At 47.5% G+C, this 16,463-nt stretch overlaps 2 protein-coding genes across 2 annotated transcripts; one reads left to right on the top strand and one right to left on the bottom strand.

The window, feature by feature from the left end:
* The first annotated feature begins 1,180 nt into the window (after positions 1-1,180).
* Positions 1,181-7,547, top strand: LOC119435304 (uncharacterized). Its single transcript, XM_037702211.2, has 6 exons — positions 1,181-1,557; positions 2,915-3,070; positions 3,414-3,600; positions 5,837-6,078; positions 6,215-6,331; positions 7,380-7,547. The coding sequence occupies exons 1-6, from the start codon at positions 1,207-1,209 to the stop codon at positions 7,545-7,547; spliced, it is 1,221 nt and encodes a 406-aa protein (XP_037558139.2). The 5' UTR covers positions 1,181-1,206.
* Positions 7,548-9,967: 2,420 nt separating this feature from the next.
* On the bottom strand, positions 9,968-12,505 carry LOC125941915 (P2X purinoceptor 7-like). Its single transcript, XM_049659790.1, has 3 exons — positions 12,212-12,505; positions 11,641-11,856; positions 9,968-10,232 (listed from the first exon to the last, which is right to left on the bottom strand). Exons 1-3 carry the CDS (start codon positions 12,463-12,465, stop codon positions 10,076-10,078), a joined length of 627 nt encoding a protein of 208 aa, XP_049515747.1. The 5' UTR covers positions 12,466-12,505; the 3' UTR covers positions 9,968-10,075.
* Between the last annotated feature and the right edge of the window lie 3,958 nt (positions 12,506-16,463).

The raw sequence follows: 16,463 nt of genomic DNA on the forward strand, positions 1-16,463 counted from the left end.
GAAAACTGGCTATTAGTGGCCCTCGCGCTCCTAAACTGCACTGACAGAAGTCACTGCACACATGGGACGCGCCTGACGTGCCGCTTCACAAGTTGTTTGTTATTTTTAGGCGACTCGTGACGCGGGGACACATGCAAGCCTCTCGTCGAGCACTGCCGAAATAAGTTCCAGTAGCATTGGAAACACGAAATCTGTGCAAGTTTATCTACACGGCACGAGCATTGGTGAGTGCACTTGTAATAATTAATTCTCGCACTTTACGAACTGGGCTTATCCGACTACGTTAGCCGAGATACCTTTTTTTTAATTTCTCCTTGTTATTACTTGCACACCAGCACTAGTATTATTTCACGAAATTCGGTATTTTTTGGCTGACAAGAGAAGTATTGCAAAAGTAGTAAAACTGACACATCATTGTGAATGCTCAGGTTAATGAAGTGTATTTCATAGCTCTTATATGTGTTACTCGAAAACTGATTTTTATTTGGCATTGGTGCCTACCTTTAAGGAATGCTCATTATGATCACGGGTAGTCTCATTTCCATTTACAGTAATATTTAGAATTATTCTCACTTATGGTGGTCTATTGATTGGCGTTTTGCAACACGACTTTTATTGCCGGAATTCAAGTTAACTTTACAATGAAGAAAACCAAGGAAAAGGGAACGCAGGTTTATAGGAGGAGGAAGCCCGTGACATCAACGCCAGTGAAGAGGCATTGCAATGCTCGAAGAGCTGAAGGAACGAAGCGACGGCGACAATAATCTAGAAAGGAGGCCAGCTTTCTCGTCTCGCCTGATGCATCGCCAGTAGCTTACAAGGCTGACAGGCACGACACGACATATGAGCCAGACAACTCAACTTGTACTTTGGAGGCAACATTTGCTGATGAGTTAGTAGGCTTCATATTTATATGGCCATGCTCAAAACTAGTGACATGCAATGATGAAGAGATGGAATAGCAACTCCTGACACCAATTCCATTTTTTAGAACCATTCCCCTTAGTGAAAAAAAAACTCAAATGCTGCAAGTCTAAGTACTTGAACTTGCTGAGGTAATTGGTGGAGCATGATTAATGAAACAGCACTTTCCAGTTTTAGTGAGGAAATTTAATTATAAGTGAATAAACAGCGCGCATTTTCAACTGCATATATGTGTGAAAGCTGACAGTGAGCGCTTTCTTTTTCACAGGTGACGAAGATGAGATGCATGCTAACCAGAAGGACTACTTCCTTGTCCACCGCACCTGCCTGGTCACGCTTCTGAATCAGTGCCGCACTTGTTCGTCACCTTCATGCACAGTGAACCTGTTTTACACTGGTACACGCATCACAGCAAGAACGGAATGTCCACACGCACATGTGCACACGTGGTCAAGCGAGCCACTTGTTGGAAACAAGCCGAGAGGCAACATTTACCTGACAACCGCATTGCTTTTTTCTGGCTCAAGTCCTACAAGTGCTCTCAGGATGATGCGGCTGATGGATGTACAAGTCATGAGCGACCAGGCTTTCTTCAACTATCAGAAGGCATACCTTCTTCCTGCTGTCACCATGGTAAATACACAGCTTCCCATGACCTGCAGCACTTTTAGTACCATTCATATATACTACAAAAAGCACTTTATTTCTGAACCTGGGTTGCTTATGCGCTAATGTTTATTTGCACTAATGAATGAAAGCGCGTCAGTAATGAAAGATAAACAAATTCGATTGCCAATTTTCCTTTTATTGAGAACGACAATATCAGTGATATTACATGACTTGGTCATTCCATGCCAAGGGAGCCAACATTAATATTTGTCGTTGCTGCCAGGGATATCGCTGAAAAAGGTTGTGTTTTTTTTTTTTTTTGCTGGAGGAAAGTATTTCCGTCAGCCATTTTCTAATCATATGTCTATTCTGTAATAAGTCCTGGTAGTACTGTGTAAGCTAACGTACTGCATTGGTGGCTCAGACAAGCATGAGAGACAAATCTAACTTAGTAATGCAAAAGATTGAGTAAGTTGCTCTTGCATAATGGAAAATTTCACAGATTTCAAAATATAAATAACTTATATGTGCACACCAGGTACATCAACTTGCGAGAGACTACTTTAAAATCAGAGTCCCGAAAACTACGTGCATGACCAACTTTTTTCCAACAAGGTTACTTCGGATTCCAACACTGATATTGATGTCTGGCTGACGCAAATGGTTCCTCTTTTCGTTATGTGGAGTGCCTTTGCCAGCTTGTGGGCCCTCTGAGTTTTGTGCTACAGAAGCACACGAGGCTTGCGAGCTGGTATAGGCATAACACGTACAGAAAAGAGGGATCGCGTGCGTCAGCCAGACATCAGTATCACATTTAAAAAGCAAAGTAACCTTGCGCAGTTATGACAACAAATGGTTTTGCACTAGTGCTTTACTTTTTCATGTACCTGATAAGTTTTGTAACATTTTTAAGTATGTGTTATCCTCGAGATTTGTTTTCTTTTTTGCTGTCGTTTTGTCGTTTCATAGCTGGGCTCATGCAGCATGAAGCACGAAGCAATGCACAGACACGTGGCAGGCTGACAAAACAAGCAAAATATTTATTGGCATTGGCATTGTTTTGGAACGTCATGCACTTTTAGGGGGCTATATGTTTCTACCAAATCATGAAAACAAGCAGTTCCTGCCTAAAAAATGCTGTTGTTGAAGTTCAGCACTCATCCTGTGTGGTTCTGTTCTCGTCATTCGACCTGGCCATTACCATGAATAAAACCAACTCGCCCGATTTTTCATTCTTTTGAGGATAAATTTATGTCCTCGTCCTAAGTCACATTTTCAACCTGTGTGAAGCACACTGGTTATCAAGGTGAATTCCTTTCGCTAATATCGCTGTCCCCTGTGTCTCTTTCGCGCTTCACCTCTACTCATGAATTCCTTACAGGTCTGGGATGAGCATCAAGAAACTTTGCTGACAGAGCTCAGAGATACCAGCCTGCAGCTGTGTGGGGATGGCCACAGTGCTAAGTTCCTCACGTACTCCTTCCTGTGCCCTGAAAAGGGAAAAATTGTACACACTGAGCAAGTTCAAGTGAAGGAGGTAAGTCATGCAAGAAGCAGTTTAAATGCATTCATGAGCAGCCTTTTAGGCTAGGAATATTTACCCCAGCCAACGAAAATATGGCATGCAATGTGAGCAGCTCAGTGATTCATCACAGTAAAGAGGTGGTTTCTTAAGCCGGCTGACTGGACTAGTTCGTTATTCATACTGGTCATACACAGTGCGAGAAGAAACACGGGGACGAATTTCAGACAAGGACAAGCGTGTCTTGTCCGAAGAGGTGGTCCTTCTTTGAGATTTCTAAACTGTTTGTTGCTACGATTATATTTTTTGGGCTGTATATCAATACCAGCGGTGCTGTCCCTGCATTCCTGTTTTGCAGAGTGAACAAGTGCTGGCGAGCTCCCAGATGGAAAAAGAGGGCTTGATAAGAGGTCTCAAATTTTTTCGTGAGCAAGGCATGACTGTGAGCTCATTGACTACAGACCGCGACTCTGGAATTAAGAAGCACATGCGGCTGCAATGTCCAGAGATAATTCACTACTTCGATGTGTGGCATGTTGGAAAAGGTGAGAAGAAATTCATGTCGTTTCCCTGCAATAGATTACCCGTGTGTAACCTAGTGCACTTACTGAATGTGACATGTAATTGTATAACGGATTGTTCAGTGGATAAGTTTGCTGAAACAAGGAAATTGTAAAGTAGAACCACAAGCAATGCACAGACACGTGGCAGGCTGACAAAACAAGCAAAGTATTTATTGGCATTAGCATTGTTTTGGAACGTCATGCACTTTTAGGGGACTATGTTTCTGCCAAATCATGTTTTCCTGCCAACTTGGGCCACTGGGTAGTGCATGGTGTAATAGGTAGAGCATTGGGCTGCTGTGCTCAGAAAACAGCGTTCAAAATCAACGATTGGATTAACTTGGGTCACTGGGTATGTGCTACTGGGTGTGTACAGTCTGTTTCACACTTAGGGGAAAACTTGGAGCGCATTTCATCGCGATGTGGCGAGCGCTGGAGTCTCGTGCCGGCAGCAGCTCGCAGCAGGCACAGACGCTCGAGGCGCAGTACCTTGAACCGCGTCGACTGCTACGGCAGTGCGCGCTGGCCGCATAGTTGGGAGGCGTGCTATTGTCAAGGGCAGTGCACGGATTTCATCGTTACTGTCGGAACTGAGCCGATGTTCTTAACTAAAGCTTGTGCGACGCCAACCTCCGAGCCTTCATTGGCGGTAATGGGGTTCTGCAAACTTCTTTTGACAGCATGCTTCGTTTGTTCTTTCAAAAGGCCGGGGTACTGAGTCTGCGCACGTCTATTTCTTCACTGTTAGTGCTAGCATAATACGCAGGGACGAGAAAGTGACTGCAAAATGTGCACGCAACGTGCTCGGTCTTTATATGACTGCGAAAGGAAAAAAAAGCACTCAAAAACTATGTGGGTCGAACACAATAAACACCCGTCTGGTTTAATAAACTACTGTCTAGAAGAATCACTTGCAGCTCAATGTCTTAACCTAAAGGCTTCCTTTATGCACATCCGTTGGTTTCATCGTGTTTGACCTGCATAGTTATTATTGTCGAGTGCTTTGTTTTCCAAATAAAGGTACCTACAGCAATACCGTTTGTCGCAACATTGCTTGAATGCTAATTGCATAAACAGTGACAGTCATTGATTGCAAAATGGGTCCTGCCAGATCATTTTTTGGAGACCGAACATGTTAACATTTTTAACAGCAAAGCTGCGTAAGCCAGCCGTAATTTGTGGTGCATAGCAAGAAACTAACAAGAAAGAAAAGAAACTTTCTTGCCGAGGTGGGATGCGAACGCGCGTACACCCGGCCCCAAGCGAGCGTCATAATCACTAGACTATGCAGCCACGCCTGCAGAGCATGCATTTATGCGAACCATATGATTGTTTTCGAGCGTCGTCGTCTTTGCCCACAGCTGGCGCGTTGGTACGCTCGTGCTCTGCGAGGTGAAGATGTTTTACACGCTATGAGGGCGAGAGAGACGCGTTTACGGAGCAGATCTCTTGGAACGCGGTGTCGGTGTTGCAAGCTGCGCTATGCAATGCGCAGTGACGGCCATAATAGGGCTCCCTAGGCCGTAAGTCAGAGACGCGCGAGAATAAATTAGCATCATCATGAGTAATAAGATGAACAGTTCGCGCGCCCTTCCGGAACATGCTGGGCTACGATTGCCCAGCTTCGCTGTTTCAAGTGTTGCGCGGCTGAGTGCACGGTTCAGCGTTTTTTTTTTTTTTGCTCTCGCTTTCCATCCCTGGTAATGAAAAGGATTTCAGTATGAAGCATCAAGCAGGCATATAAAACTTACCACCAAAAAGGAAAGAACATTTTGGACAAGGAGAAACAATTGTGCCTTCCTTACAAGCAATTCCTCTTTAGTACTTGGCCCATCAGTCTATGTCCTTCTTTACGCTATTTCGAAATTTCCCGAAGCTGAACATACTAGTCCACGAACAAGTACTACTACATGCCTGTTGTGTGCCCATTGTTCAACCAGCTTCTGCAGGAAGTTGATTTGGGTTTTTGAAGGAGTAGTATGGCTTTCATCATAGTAGCCCAATCACTGCCCTCATTGCCTCTCTGTTCATGTCTGTAGCATTCAAGCTGTATCAGCCTTGGTCGAATTCTTGGACGAAGGATTAATGAATTTGCTAGCAACTTCAGTTCGTACACTGTCTACCAGTGCTGCTATTATACTTATGAGCCTTATGGTATGTTAAGTGCAGATCCACTTGACATGGAGCAATAGTGCATTGTGCTGTTTCCTTGTTACAGGCATCAGGAAAAAGTTGGCCACAGCTTCACGAAGGGCTGGATGCAATGCTATTCTGGCATGGACGGAAGCCATCATCAACCACCTGTACTGGTGTGCATGCGCTTGCGGTGGCAATGGGGACATGCTGGTGGCTGCATGGAGGAGCATGCTGAATCATGTAAGGGACTTCATGAAGGACATGGTGACCTGTATCACCGCTGTCTCCACGGACAATCCAACCGCATGCAATGGCTCACTGCTGGTAGGCACAAATAGCCAAATAGCACCAAGGATAAGTGCAGCACACAGAACAAATGCATATGCAATGCCTTTTCTTGTCAGACTCTCCAGCCTACAAGCAAATGGAGTGTATTGTGACGGCACCGTTGTTGCGGAAGGACATCCGCCAGCTGTCACCATCTGTGCAGACGTACAGCCTGGAGTCCTTCCACAGTGTTCTGAATTGTTTCGCACCAAAGTCCACTGCGTTCACTTATGAAGGCAATGAAGGCCCGGTGAGTCTGCATAAGCTAATGTTCTTGCAGTGAGACTACAGTGGGTTTCTAACGCTGTGGGAAACTACTTTTCTAGTACACTAATTGCAGCGCTACACTTCAATGAGAAATCCAAACGAGACCAAGCATGGAGCTGTGACGGCACAGAACAGTGGCGCATAAAGACTTCTAAGGTCAGGCAAAGGCACCTCGACGGCGTGTGCACTGAAGAAAGCTGCCACATTCGGCAAGTCAATTTTAAAGTGCTTCTTGCGCTATGATTTGCCTACTATTCTTACATATTATGCAGTAATGTTAGTAAAAAAAAGGGGGGGGGGAATATTTGACTCCTCCTGTACTCTCCACCAAAGACATCCACTATCTCTTGCAATGGTGAGCGAAGTGCCTGCCACAGCTCTTTTTCACAAACATTTGCTAAAACTCCATGGCGGTCTGTCCAATAAATACATTTGGCCAGATCAGTGGAATATTGTTCGCATTTGCCACGCACTGCCAAAAGCTATACATCATACAGATGTCTCACTGAAAGGGTGCAATGACAGACCCTTTCAGCGATACAGAACATGGGCAGTCAGCTGACTTTTTCAAGAGGTGCAGGTGTACATCTTTGCTAGACATTGCCAATGTGACATTACGAATAACCTAGCATGCCGAAGTGCAAAGTAAAAAGCGAAATAGTTGAGATGTATATTATTTTTGAAACTAGCAACGCATGCACAAGCAGTCAAACAGTATCACAGCTCAAGAAAGGTAAATTCCAGCGTGGCCATGTGTTATGCAATGTGGCTGAGAGGCCAGACACAAAGGTATGTATTTATGAGGCGCACTGAACCAACACTTTCGAGCCTGCACATTTGTCTAATGAGGTGCCTCACTTGCTTTTTGAGCGTTTGGACTTAATAACTGAAATTATGCACTACAGCTCATACTATTTGGTGTGTTTCTTTTATGGCTGTTTTTGATATAAACATCCCCCTCTGTAGGTGTGCAGGTGTGACAGGGAAGAAATGCTGTAATCAGTTGAACTTTTTTTTCGGACTACGTGCAGGAACTGCTCAAGAATGTGTTGGAGCTGTGTGCCGTGTATGAAACATTCCCCAAAGCATTTGCACGAGTGGAAGAAAGTGTTCCCCCTGTATTTTCAAGTCAGGCTGACCGAACAGTGACCAAAGGAGACCTCGTAGCTGCACACAAAGCACGGTTTCTGAAGTTCTAATGCAGTACACAGAGCACAACTGTATCATTTCTTGACTCTTTCCTTATTGTTAGCATTTCAAAAGGTACTAGCCGCAACCTATACTTTATTGTTACGCGCTATGCCGAGCATGGAAGAATGCGCCATAAAGGCGGTGAAGACGACGATCGGGGCAGCGCTCGTGTTGTTGTTCTGCCATCTTGCCTGCAGCCGTCTCTCTTTGTATCAAGGATCCGACTGGACGACTTGGTCGCTGGGCACTGAAGCTGCAAGAATACAGCTTTGACGTCACTTACAAGTCTGGCAGACTGCACCAGGATGTGGACTGCCTATCCCGTCATCCAGTGGACCCTCCCGACTTGTCAGCGCACGATTCGGACGCCTGTGTCTTCGCGATATCCGCTTTATCTGACATAAGCAGCGAACAGCTCAGCGATGCCAATTTGCGGTCAATTATCCACCGTCTACACTCTCATGACTGTGCCCCGTCCCTACAATTATTCGTGCTTCGTGACGGCATCGTATACAGACGCAACACCAGCTCCGATGGCCCCGAGCTTCTACTAGTTGTTCCCGAAACACTCCGTTCCACTGTCCTCGAACCACTTCATGATGTCCTAACAGCTGGACATCTCGGAGCAACTCGCACGTACGATCGCGTTCGGCGTCGGTTCTTCTGGCCAGGCCTCCACCGCTCTGTGCGCCGATACGTTGCTTCTTGCGAGTCTTGCCAGTGCCACAAGCATCCATCCTTGTCGCCAGCCGGTCCTCTTCAGCCCATCGACATTCCCGGTGTCCCGTTCTACCGCATCGGCCTTGATCTCATCGGGCCATTCCCACCATCTCTGACTGGGAACAAGTAGATTGCCGTCGCTACGGACTACGCGACACGATACGCTATCACGCGGGCACTACCGACAAGCTGTGCCACTGACATTGCGGAATTCCTACTTTACGACGTTATCCTTCACCACGGCGCTCCTCGACAGCTGCTGACCGACCGTGGTGGCTCCTTTCTGTCCAAAGTCGTCGACGACATTCTTCGTTCGTGTTCCATTCGTCACAAGCTAACCACTGCCTACCACCCGGAAACCAATGGGCTTACTGAGCGCCTCAACCGCACGCTGACCACAATGCTCTCCATGTACGTTTCCTCAGACCACCGTGATTGGGACAGCACCTTTCCTTATGTGACATTCGCCTACAACTCGTCACGCCATGACACCGCTGGCTTTTCCCCCTTTTACCTCTTGTTTGGCCGCCATCCCACATTGCCCTTCGAGACGCTTTTACCATCACCTGTGCGCCTTGTTACTGACTACGCCCGCGATGCAGCTTCTCGGGCTGCAACGGCTCGCCAGATTGCCAGGGATCGTCTTTCTGCCTCCCAGCTGTCCCAGAAGGCCCGCTACGATAGCCATCACAGAGTCGTTAATTATTCTCCGGGCTCTTTGGTCCTCCTCTGGACGCCTTGCCGCCACGTTGGCTTGTCGTCAAAGCTTCTTTCCCGATACTCCGGGCCTTACAAGGTCCTACGCCAGGTCACCGACGTCACGTACGAGATCACTCCATTGGACAGTCGCTCATCTGCCGCGTCTGCCACAGATATCGTGCACGTCTCCCGTGTTAAGCCTTATGTTGCCGGACAAGATCCTACTGCTCCTTAAGCGCTGAGACGGCGCTCTCGCCGGCGGGGGTTCTATGTTAAGCGCTATGCCGAGCATGGAAGAATGCGCCAAAAAGGCGGTGAAGACGACGATCCGGGCTGCGCTCGTGTTGTTCTGCCATCTTATATATAATATATATATTAATATAATTTTCCTATCCCTTTTGCTACACGCATCCCCGTGCCAATATGATAGAATATATGTAGCTTATATGCTAGTGAGACAGCCAAATATTGTTTTACTCGAAGCCAGTGCGTGTTGATGTGGTTGTAACGAATTACTTTCTTTTATTGCCTTGGAAAAAAATGGAAGAGCAATAATGCAAATGACCGAACAGCAAAGAATATCAAAGGGAATGTGTAAACAAAATCTCAAACAAGCTTGATTAAAAAAATTAATGACGGGGTTTTACGTGCGAAAACCACGATCTAATTATGAGACACGCCGTAGTGGGAGACTCCAGAATAGTTTGGACCACCTGGGGTTTATTAACCTGCACCTAAATCTAAGTACACGGCTGTTTTTGCATTTCGCCCCCATCGAAATGCGGCCGCCGTCGCCAAGCTCAATTTCCTGTGTCCTGGTAAGGAAAGAGTTAAACAAATACACATGATTCTTCCTACTCTACCGTATCACTGGAATTCTAGTCATCACTACATTTTCCATTATCTCTCAAGTGACGCAACAGTGGAAAGAAGAATAGAGAATGTTTTATTACTCAGCACTTCAGCTTTAAATAAGTGAAAACATTGTGACTGGTGATAGTGAGTCGTGACTAGTGTAAGCATAACGTTTCTTGATATTTGACAAGGAACTCAAATCCACAAGGCATTTATCGACGACATTGTGTCGTTGCTGCACACTGTTAAAAGCTTTTTTTTTCTAGGAGTTAGGGTACTTAAACCCTGTGGGTGTTTCTGTAGGGAATGCTGCCCGAATTTTTGCGACAGCACATGATGGCAACACAAAGCGTTCGCCTTTTCGAAGCCGCCCCCACAGCCACCGTACAAACTGCCTGTATGCTGTGTACCGGTACCTCCTGTAAACAAAAAAAACGCAGAACAATTATTACACACTTGCATGGAGACAATCAATGAATTGAAGTCACTTCACTTGGCTAGGTGTAGGCTGCGCGTAGCCTCCTTGCAACAGGCTGCAGGCTATGGCTGCCAAGCACCTTTTTGTTGCTATTATGGAAACTATTTTTTTTTCTTGCCTCAGTTAAACTTGCTTCACATGTTATATAACTGCCTACCAGGAAGAGCAAGTAAACTTAAGCCAAACCTTTGCTAACAAGCACAGCTAAGTGTTCTAAATCTATTTGTCAGACAGAAGAACTATGGTAGCTTTACTTCACAAGTCTAGGAGGTCGTGCTCTCTTAATGCTATTCCTTCTTCATTAAAATGTCCTATGTTTGCTAAAAGAAAATGTTTTAGCAAACAGCTGTTTCAACATCTCCTAGCCTTGCTGTTGCGATATGTCGTTCAGTATTGTGCACACCGAGATGCTTAGCGGCATAATGTTGCCAGGAGAAGGCTCGCTCAAAGGAATGAAAAAATGGTGCCGACCAACAAACTGGCTAAGTATTAGTGAGTGAATCCTTGACAACTCTTGAAAAGTGGTGTGATGAGGCCACTGTGGCAATTAATGTTTGTAAAACTGTGTGCATGGCCATTACAAATGAAACAACGCCTTTAATGCACAGATATTTGCTAAGCAATGTTGAAATTAGCCACGCCAGTGGAGTAAACAACTTTGGAGTAACAAATGGATGCAATTTTAATTGGACTAAAAACTTTGGAAACATCTGGATTCACTCGCAAGTTATTAGGTATCCTCAGACATCAGCTAAAAGGCACCACACCTGATGGTGCCACAACTTCTGCCGTATGAAACCTCTGTTTAACTGACTCAGGAGTATGCTTGTGCTGTCTGAGAACCACTACAGCCATGAAAATTGAATACTCAAGCGAATTAAAAAAATTACCATTACGTTCATTGTTTCTCGTCATAGCCGAACACACAAAAATACCGAATAGCTTTCAAGTACTGGACTCCAACCATTACGAATGAAAACTTTTTTTCAACTTTACAACAAGCAACTATAACCTTGGTTCCCCGATTGTACCTGTGGCCTCCTGGATGAGCCTCAGATGTCCTGTATGTATGCTGTCCTTACGCACAGCGACTGTAAATCTTGACCTTGTCTTTGCAAACTAATTCTGTAACATTTTTTAAGAAGTTCATTTTTTATGTTGGTCTTTGACCCACCTAAACAGCCCGAATAGGCGGATAGCATTGAACAAACAAATTGATAAATAAAAACTGAAGAAGCCCTCATGGAGCGATAAGAAAAGTTGACGTGTTTGTCTTCTTCAATAAGCTATGTGTTTTAGCGACGCATGTTTAATTTGTCCAGAGAAAGTTGTGCAAACGAAGAACTTACTTGTGCATTTCATCGTCCATGGTGTTCCCCCATGAACGAAGTTCAAGGTATGCCACACGGAGCACGGCAATGTTCAGAAAGAGAACATTAAAGTCCGGATGTTCGGAGATGCAACCCTGGGGTTGCGCAACAGTTAGGGGTGCACCCATCTCGCGACAGCACACACACTCCAACTCCCGAAAGTTTGGCAGCACCTGACAGTGTCCGCATTCGCACCTGTAATGTGCAATGTGAAAGTGACAGTGATGCATGTGCCATAAAAGAACGAAAATGCTGTTTATTCTAAGCAGCGAGCACAGTACACACATGGAATTTGCAATGCTCCGTCCCGCACTGTTCATAACACGACTTATAGGTTCATCCAACGCGAAGCGTCAGGCACGGTGCTCGGTTTAGGGCTTGGTCATGAACTGTTTTCGATCGTTTAAACTTGAAAATGACACCGCGTTATAGCTGCTCGCGTAGCAGGAAACGAGCAGAGGATTCGATTACATTTTACTTCGCACTGCGACAGCCATGTCAAGTTTCTAAGCAACCGATGCAGCCCTTAGTAACAACCATCTGTACGTACCAGTCCGTGCTTGAGAGTCGCGACGGGACGTCCACACGGTGACCAGCTTCGTCGCCCGACGTCGGATTGCTCGAATCCTCGCTGCTATCGCGTTCGGAAGAGCCGGTGTCGAGGCCGCCGTCGTAGTAGGCAACGACGCCGGCAGCGCGAGCCCTCAGCAGCATGTCACGCTCATCGGGGCTTAAACCGCTAAAATGAAGCCCAGCATCGCGAGCCAATGTGTCGTTGTCAGGGTCGTCAACTAGTTCGTCCATTGCGACGAGCGTGGACGATCTCCGCGCTCACAATTCGGCGCGCGCTTTACCTTCCGCTTTCGCACTACCGTCGGCTCTGTCTTGGCTCTGTTTCTGGCCGCGCGTTTGCGCTTTATGCATAAAAAACGGTAGCGCCACCGGCGGGCGCCGTTTTACTCACCGGCGGCATGACGACACCACTCCTCGCTCGGCGGGTGATTTGAATTGCGCTAGAGGTATACGAACGCTTCAGACGCAATTTTCTCCTAAAATAAGTCTTTTGTTGGCATGAAACAAGCGTTTCGAGGCTTCTGGTATGGTATTTTAACAGTCCACGTTGAAATAATATTTGCCTTTAGTGTCCCTTTAAGCTTATCACACTCCGATCTTTGCCAGTTGTGCATGGCCGCGACGTAAGTGAAATGGCACATTACGAACGCATGCACCAGTCTCACGAGGTTGTCTTCTCCGAGGCCTAGCTGCCGGTTGGCCACTCTTATTTTTCTGATAGCATTTTCCGTCTTCTTAGTGAGTCGTAGCACTGTCTGGTTGTTAGAGCCACTTGACTCGACCATCATGCCGAGAATCCGGATGGCATCCACCCTCGGAATATAGCCTCCGTCGTTTGGCCGTAGTTTGATGTCGCATTCGTCGAGTGGCTTCCATCCCTTTGGTTCGGGGCCTCTGCGCTTGGGTCGATACAGTAGCAGTTCCGACTTGTGAGGTGAGCACCGAAGGCCCGTGGACTCGAGGTATCTCTCGGTAGCATCAATCGCCTCTTGGAGGGCCGTTCTACCTGTCCATCACTACCTCCTGTACACCAGATGGTAACGTCGTCTGCGTATATGGTATGACTGACACCGTCGATAGCAGAGAGTCTCCTGGATAGACCAATCAGGGCGAGGTTAAAGAGGGTTGGGGATATGACTGCCCCTTGTGGCGTCCCCTTAGACCCCAGCTTGATCATGTCTGAAGTCAGGTCCCCGATCTTAAGGGTGGCTTCTCTGTCTGGCAGGAAAGATCCGGTGTCGTGTCACGGCTCGACGATGTCGCGCATCTGGTGGGGAATTCCCGGTCCGTGACTAGCATCAAGTTTAGGTTTAGAGCCTCGCGCCAGAGGTCCTCCCCCTTTGGTGTTGTATGGGTAGCCCCAGATGTGGTAGGGGGCGTTGAAGTCACCAGCTACGATCAAAGGGGAGTCTTGCGCTAGTTGCGTGGCCTTGGTGATTAGGGCTTTGAAGCGTTGTCTTGGGGTTTTGGGTCTACTGTAGGCATTTAGGATGAATATACTTGCGCGGTTCGCTGGGCTGGGGATGATTTATATCATTATATATTCCACTTTACTTGCGGTCATACTACGGTCGTGAGTGATGTGGGTCAGCTTATTGCTAATCAGTACAGCGACCCCCCCTCCTTCTTCGTGCTTCGTTACGGGCCTGTAGCCGGACAGCGTGACGTTAGATGTGAGTGTTTTTTGTACAAGGATAACATGTGGCTTCTCTGTGTGTGAGCGAGTATATTGCTGCAGGGGAGCCCTCTTGGGAAGGAAACGCCTGCAATTCCATTGCCACATCCTGAATGAGCTAGTTTGAGTGGCCATCGTATTGCTGTGGAGGTTCTCTGCTAACCTTCGGAGGCCAGATCGCCCCCGTGCTGTTACTAGTCGATGCTGTTGTTGGGGGTGTAGGAGCGTTAGGTACCAGCACAGGTGCTACCGCGTTTTCCAAGAAGGATTCAATTTTGCTGATGCGCTGATTAGTGTGCTCCTCCATGGAAGCCATGCTCCTTTGGAAGAGCGAGAACTTCTCATTTATCTCTTTAATGCTGTCACTGAGAGCGGAGAGCATCTCGCGTATCTCATATTTGGCCCTACCTGATGCTCTTTCTGGCTCATTAGTGATTGCCCTCTTTTTAGCTGGCCTCTCCGCATCGCTCGTGTCAACCATGGGGACTTACATTGGCTGGAGAGCGGCCGGTCGATTATCCGTATCGTTCTTCTCAGCCATGGCGACTTCCATTGGCTGGGGAGTGGCCGGCTGCTTGTCAGCCATGGCCGGTTGCCTACTACTGCCCCTCTTAATCTCGGCAATTTCTGTCATGAGTCAAGCTATTGTGTTCTTCATCATCTCGTTTTCGCGCTCAAGTTGTGCTAGTCTGTTGTTATCTCTATCGTGCTCTGGCAGTGAGCTCCGCGTTACCTTTTCCGGCGTTCCTCGAACTCGGTCGGCCCAGGTCGGGTGGTACTCAGGTCGGCGATCCCTGGAGCAGGACCTCGAGCAGGACTTGAACCGGACTTGACTGCCTCGGCGCCGGGATCCAGAGTGACCCCTGGAGCAGGATCTGGTCCTGGTTCTGGAACAAGAGCTCCCTCTGGAAAGAGAGCGTCTCCGGGAGCTCCCCCTGGAGCGAGAGCGTCCCCTGGATCGGGAGCGCTCCCTATGCTCTTGCGGTGCAGCTTGCTGAAACTGATTTTTGATCTCGCCGCTATGTGGTGGTGTCCGCCGTAGGGTGTGGGCCCCCGCACACCCTACACTTTGGCGTGCACTGCTGTTGATCGTCCGGGTTGACTGCCCAACATCAACTGCAGGTGTACTCTTTGGGAGTCGGGCAAACGTCGGCACGATGGCCGAGCTTGCCGCACGCGTAGCAGATATCGACTTGTTTGCGATAAAGAAAGGACTTTACAAGGACTGGACCATAGCGTACAAAGTTCGGCACCTTGAGTCCGTCGAAAGTTATGATGATTGTGCCTGTGTTCTTAATTTACTTGACCGCCAAAGCCAGTGCGTTTCTCTCGTTGACGATGTTGCGTTCCAGGTCCACTGGGCTGTCGTTGAGGGCGATGTGTCTGATTATCCCATTACACGTTGTGTGGGGGGGGGGCGGCCTTGTATGCACTGACTTCAAACATTCTTCCAGCCACATGAATTATTTTGAAGCGTTGTCTCGGTTGGGCGTACTGGCCACCATAATAGTTTGTTGTATGTTAGGACAAATAATGTCCGAGCTTATCTGCGTCGGGGTAAGACCCGCCGCTTCCACGATCGCCTTACCGATCATGGTCGGTCCTGTCTTGGCAATATTCAGCCCTCCGCGGGGTCGTATGATAATTTTGGCATGTTCCTTGGGCATGGAAAGGCATCCGCGACGCCCTGATGATCTTGCACTTGAGTTTATCTCCATTGTCCTGCGTTCTGAATAAGGCTCCGGCGTTAGGCCTATTCTCCCATATGCCGCGAACAGGGCGGTTGGCCGAGTTCACCTTGGCAGACATACGCTCCGAAACTGCCGACTGCCATCCAAATTCTGGCGAAAATTCTTCAAGAGGAAGGTCCTCCCCTTCAACCGTCATCTGCATAGTCACTGACATCTCGGAATCGTTGCTCTAGCAGCACTTGGTGGCGCCGATCGGCGCTACGCCGGGCTAGGCTTGTCGTTAGGGCCAGCAAGGCGGCAGCGTGGTCCGAGCACAAACACGTTCATAAAATGGAAAAGAGGCACCCACCGGAGAAAGTCTGATATCGATGTGATCCTCTTCCGCTTAGACGTGCGTTGGTACCAACATTTTGGAGATTAGAAGCGACAACCTTGCCGAAATCATTCAAGAGAGCAGCAGCCGAGATGGAACCCTGGCGGTTGCGTTCTTCTTCTTCTTCCTCGTAATAAATGATGTTAGCCAGCATTATAGTCGGGTCCCAATTGTTGCTCTTGCTGGCGCGTTCGTATTCGATTAGCCAGTCTTCAACGTCCTTGTTAGTGCTCGAGAAGGCACCAGGGTCCCGGAGCTGGGTCAAGACAATCGGTGCTGTGGTAGCCGAAGCCGAAGCAGCGGGCCTCTCAGTCGACAGAATAGTGATTTCGATGGCAGTCGGTGCTGCGTGTTCGGCTCCCCAAGTAACACAGAACGTAGCGTAAACGTTGCCTGATTGTAACAAATGTCAGGCAACGTTAAACAGCCAACCTCAACGTTGAATGTACGTTGCCAGCTGTACGTTCAAGTGATGTCATAAATAAATGTC

Source organism: Dermacentor silvarum, unplaced genomic scaffold, assembly GCF_013339745.2.
Source record: "Dermacentor silvarum isolate Dsil-2018 unplaced genomic scaffold, BIME_Dsil_1.4 Seq6063, whole genome shotgun sequence".
In the NCBI taxonomy this organism is placed as follows: Eukaryota; Metazoa; Arthropoda; class Arachnida; order Ixodida; family Ixodidae; genus Dermacentor; species Dermacentor silvarum.

Bases quoted from the DNA above. Each gene is read 5' to 3' on its own strand.
- LOC119435304 (XM_037702211.2), top strand. From the start codon at position 1,207: ATGCATGCTAACCAGAAGGACTACTTCCTTGTCCACCGCACCTGCCTG. The intron at 3,071-3,413 runs GTAAGTCATGCA...CCTGTTTTGCAG, and splicing joins AGCAAGTTCAAGTGAAGGAG to AGTGAACAAGTGCTGGCGAG. The intron at 6,332-7,379 runs GTGAGTCTGCAT...GACTACGTGCAG, and splicing joins ATGAAGGCAATGAAGGCCCG to GAACTGCTCAAGAATGTGTT.
- LOC125941915 (XM_049659790.1), bottom strand. From the start codon at position 12,465: ATGGACGAACTAGTTGACGACCCTGACAACGACACATTGGCTCGCGAT. The intron at 11,857-12,211 runs GTACGTACAGAT...TGCACATTACAG, and splicing joins CGACTCTCAAGCACGGACTG to GTGCGAATGCGGACACTGTC. The intron at 10,233-11,640 runs GTAAGTTCTTCG...TTTTGTTTACAG, and splicing joins ATGGACGATGAAATGCACAA to GAGGTACCGGTACACAGCAT.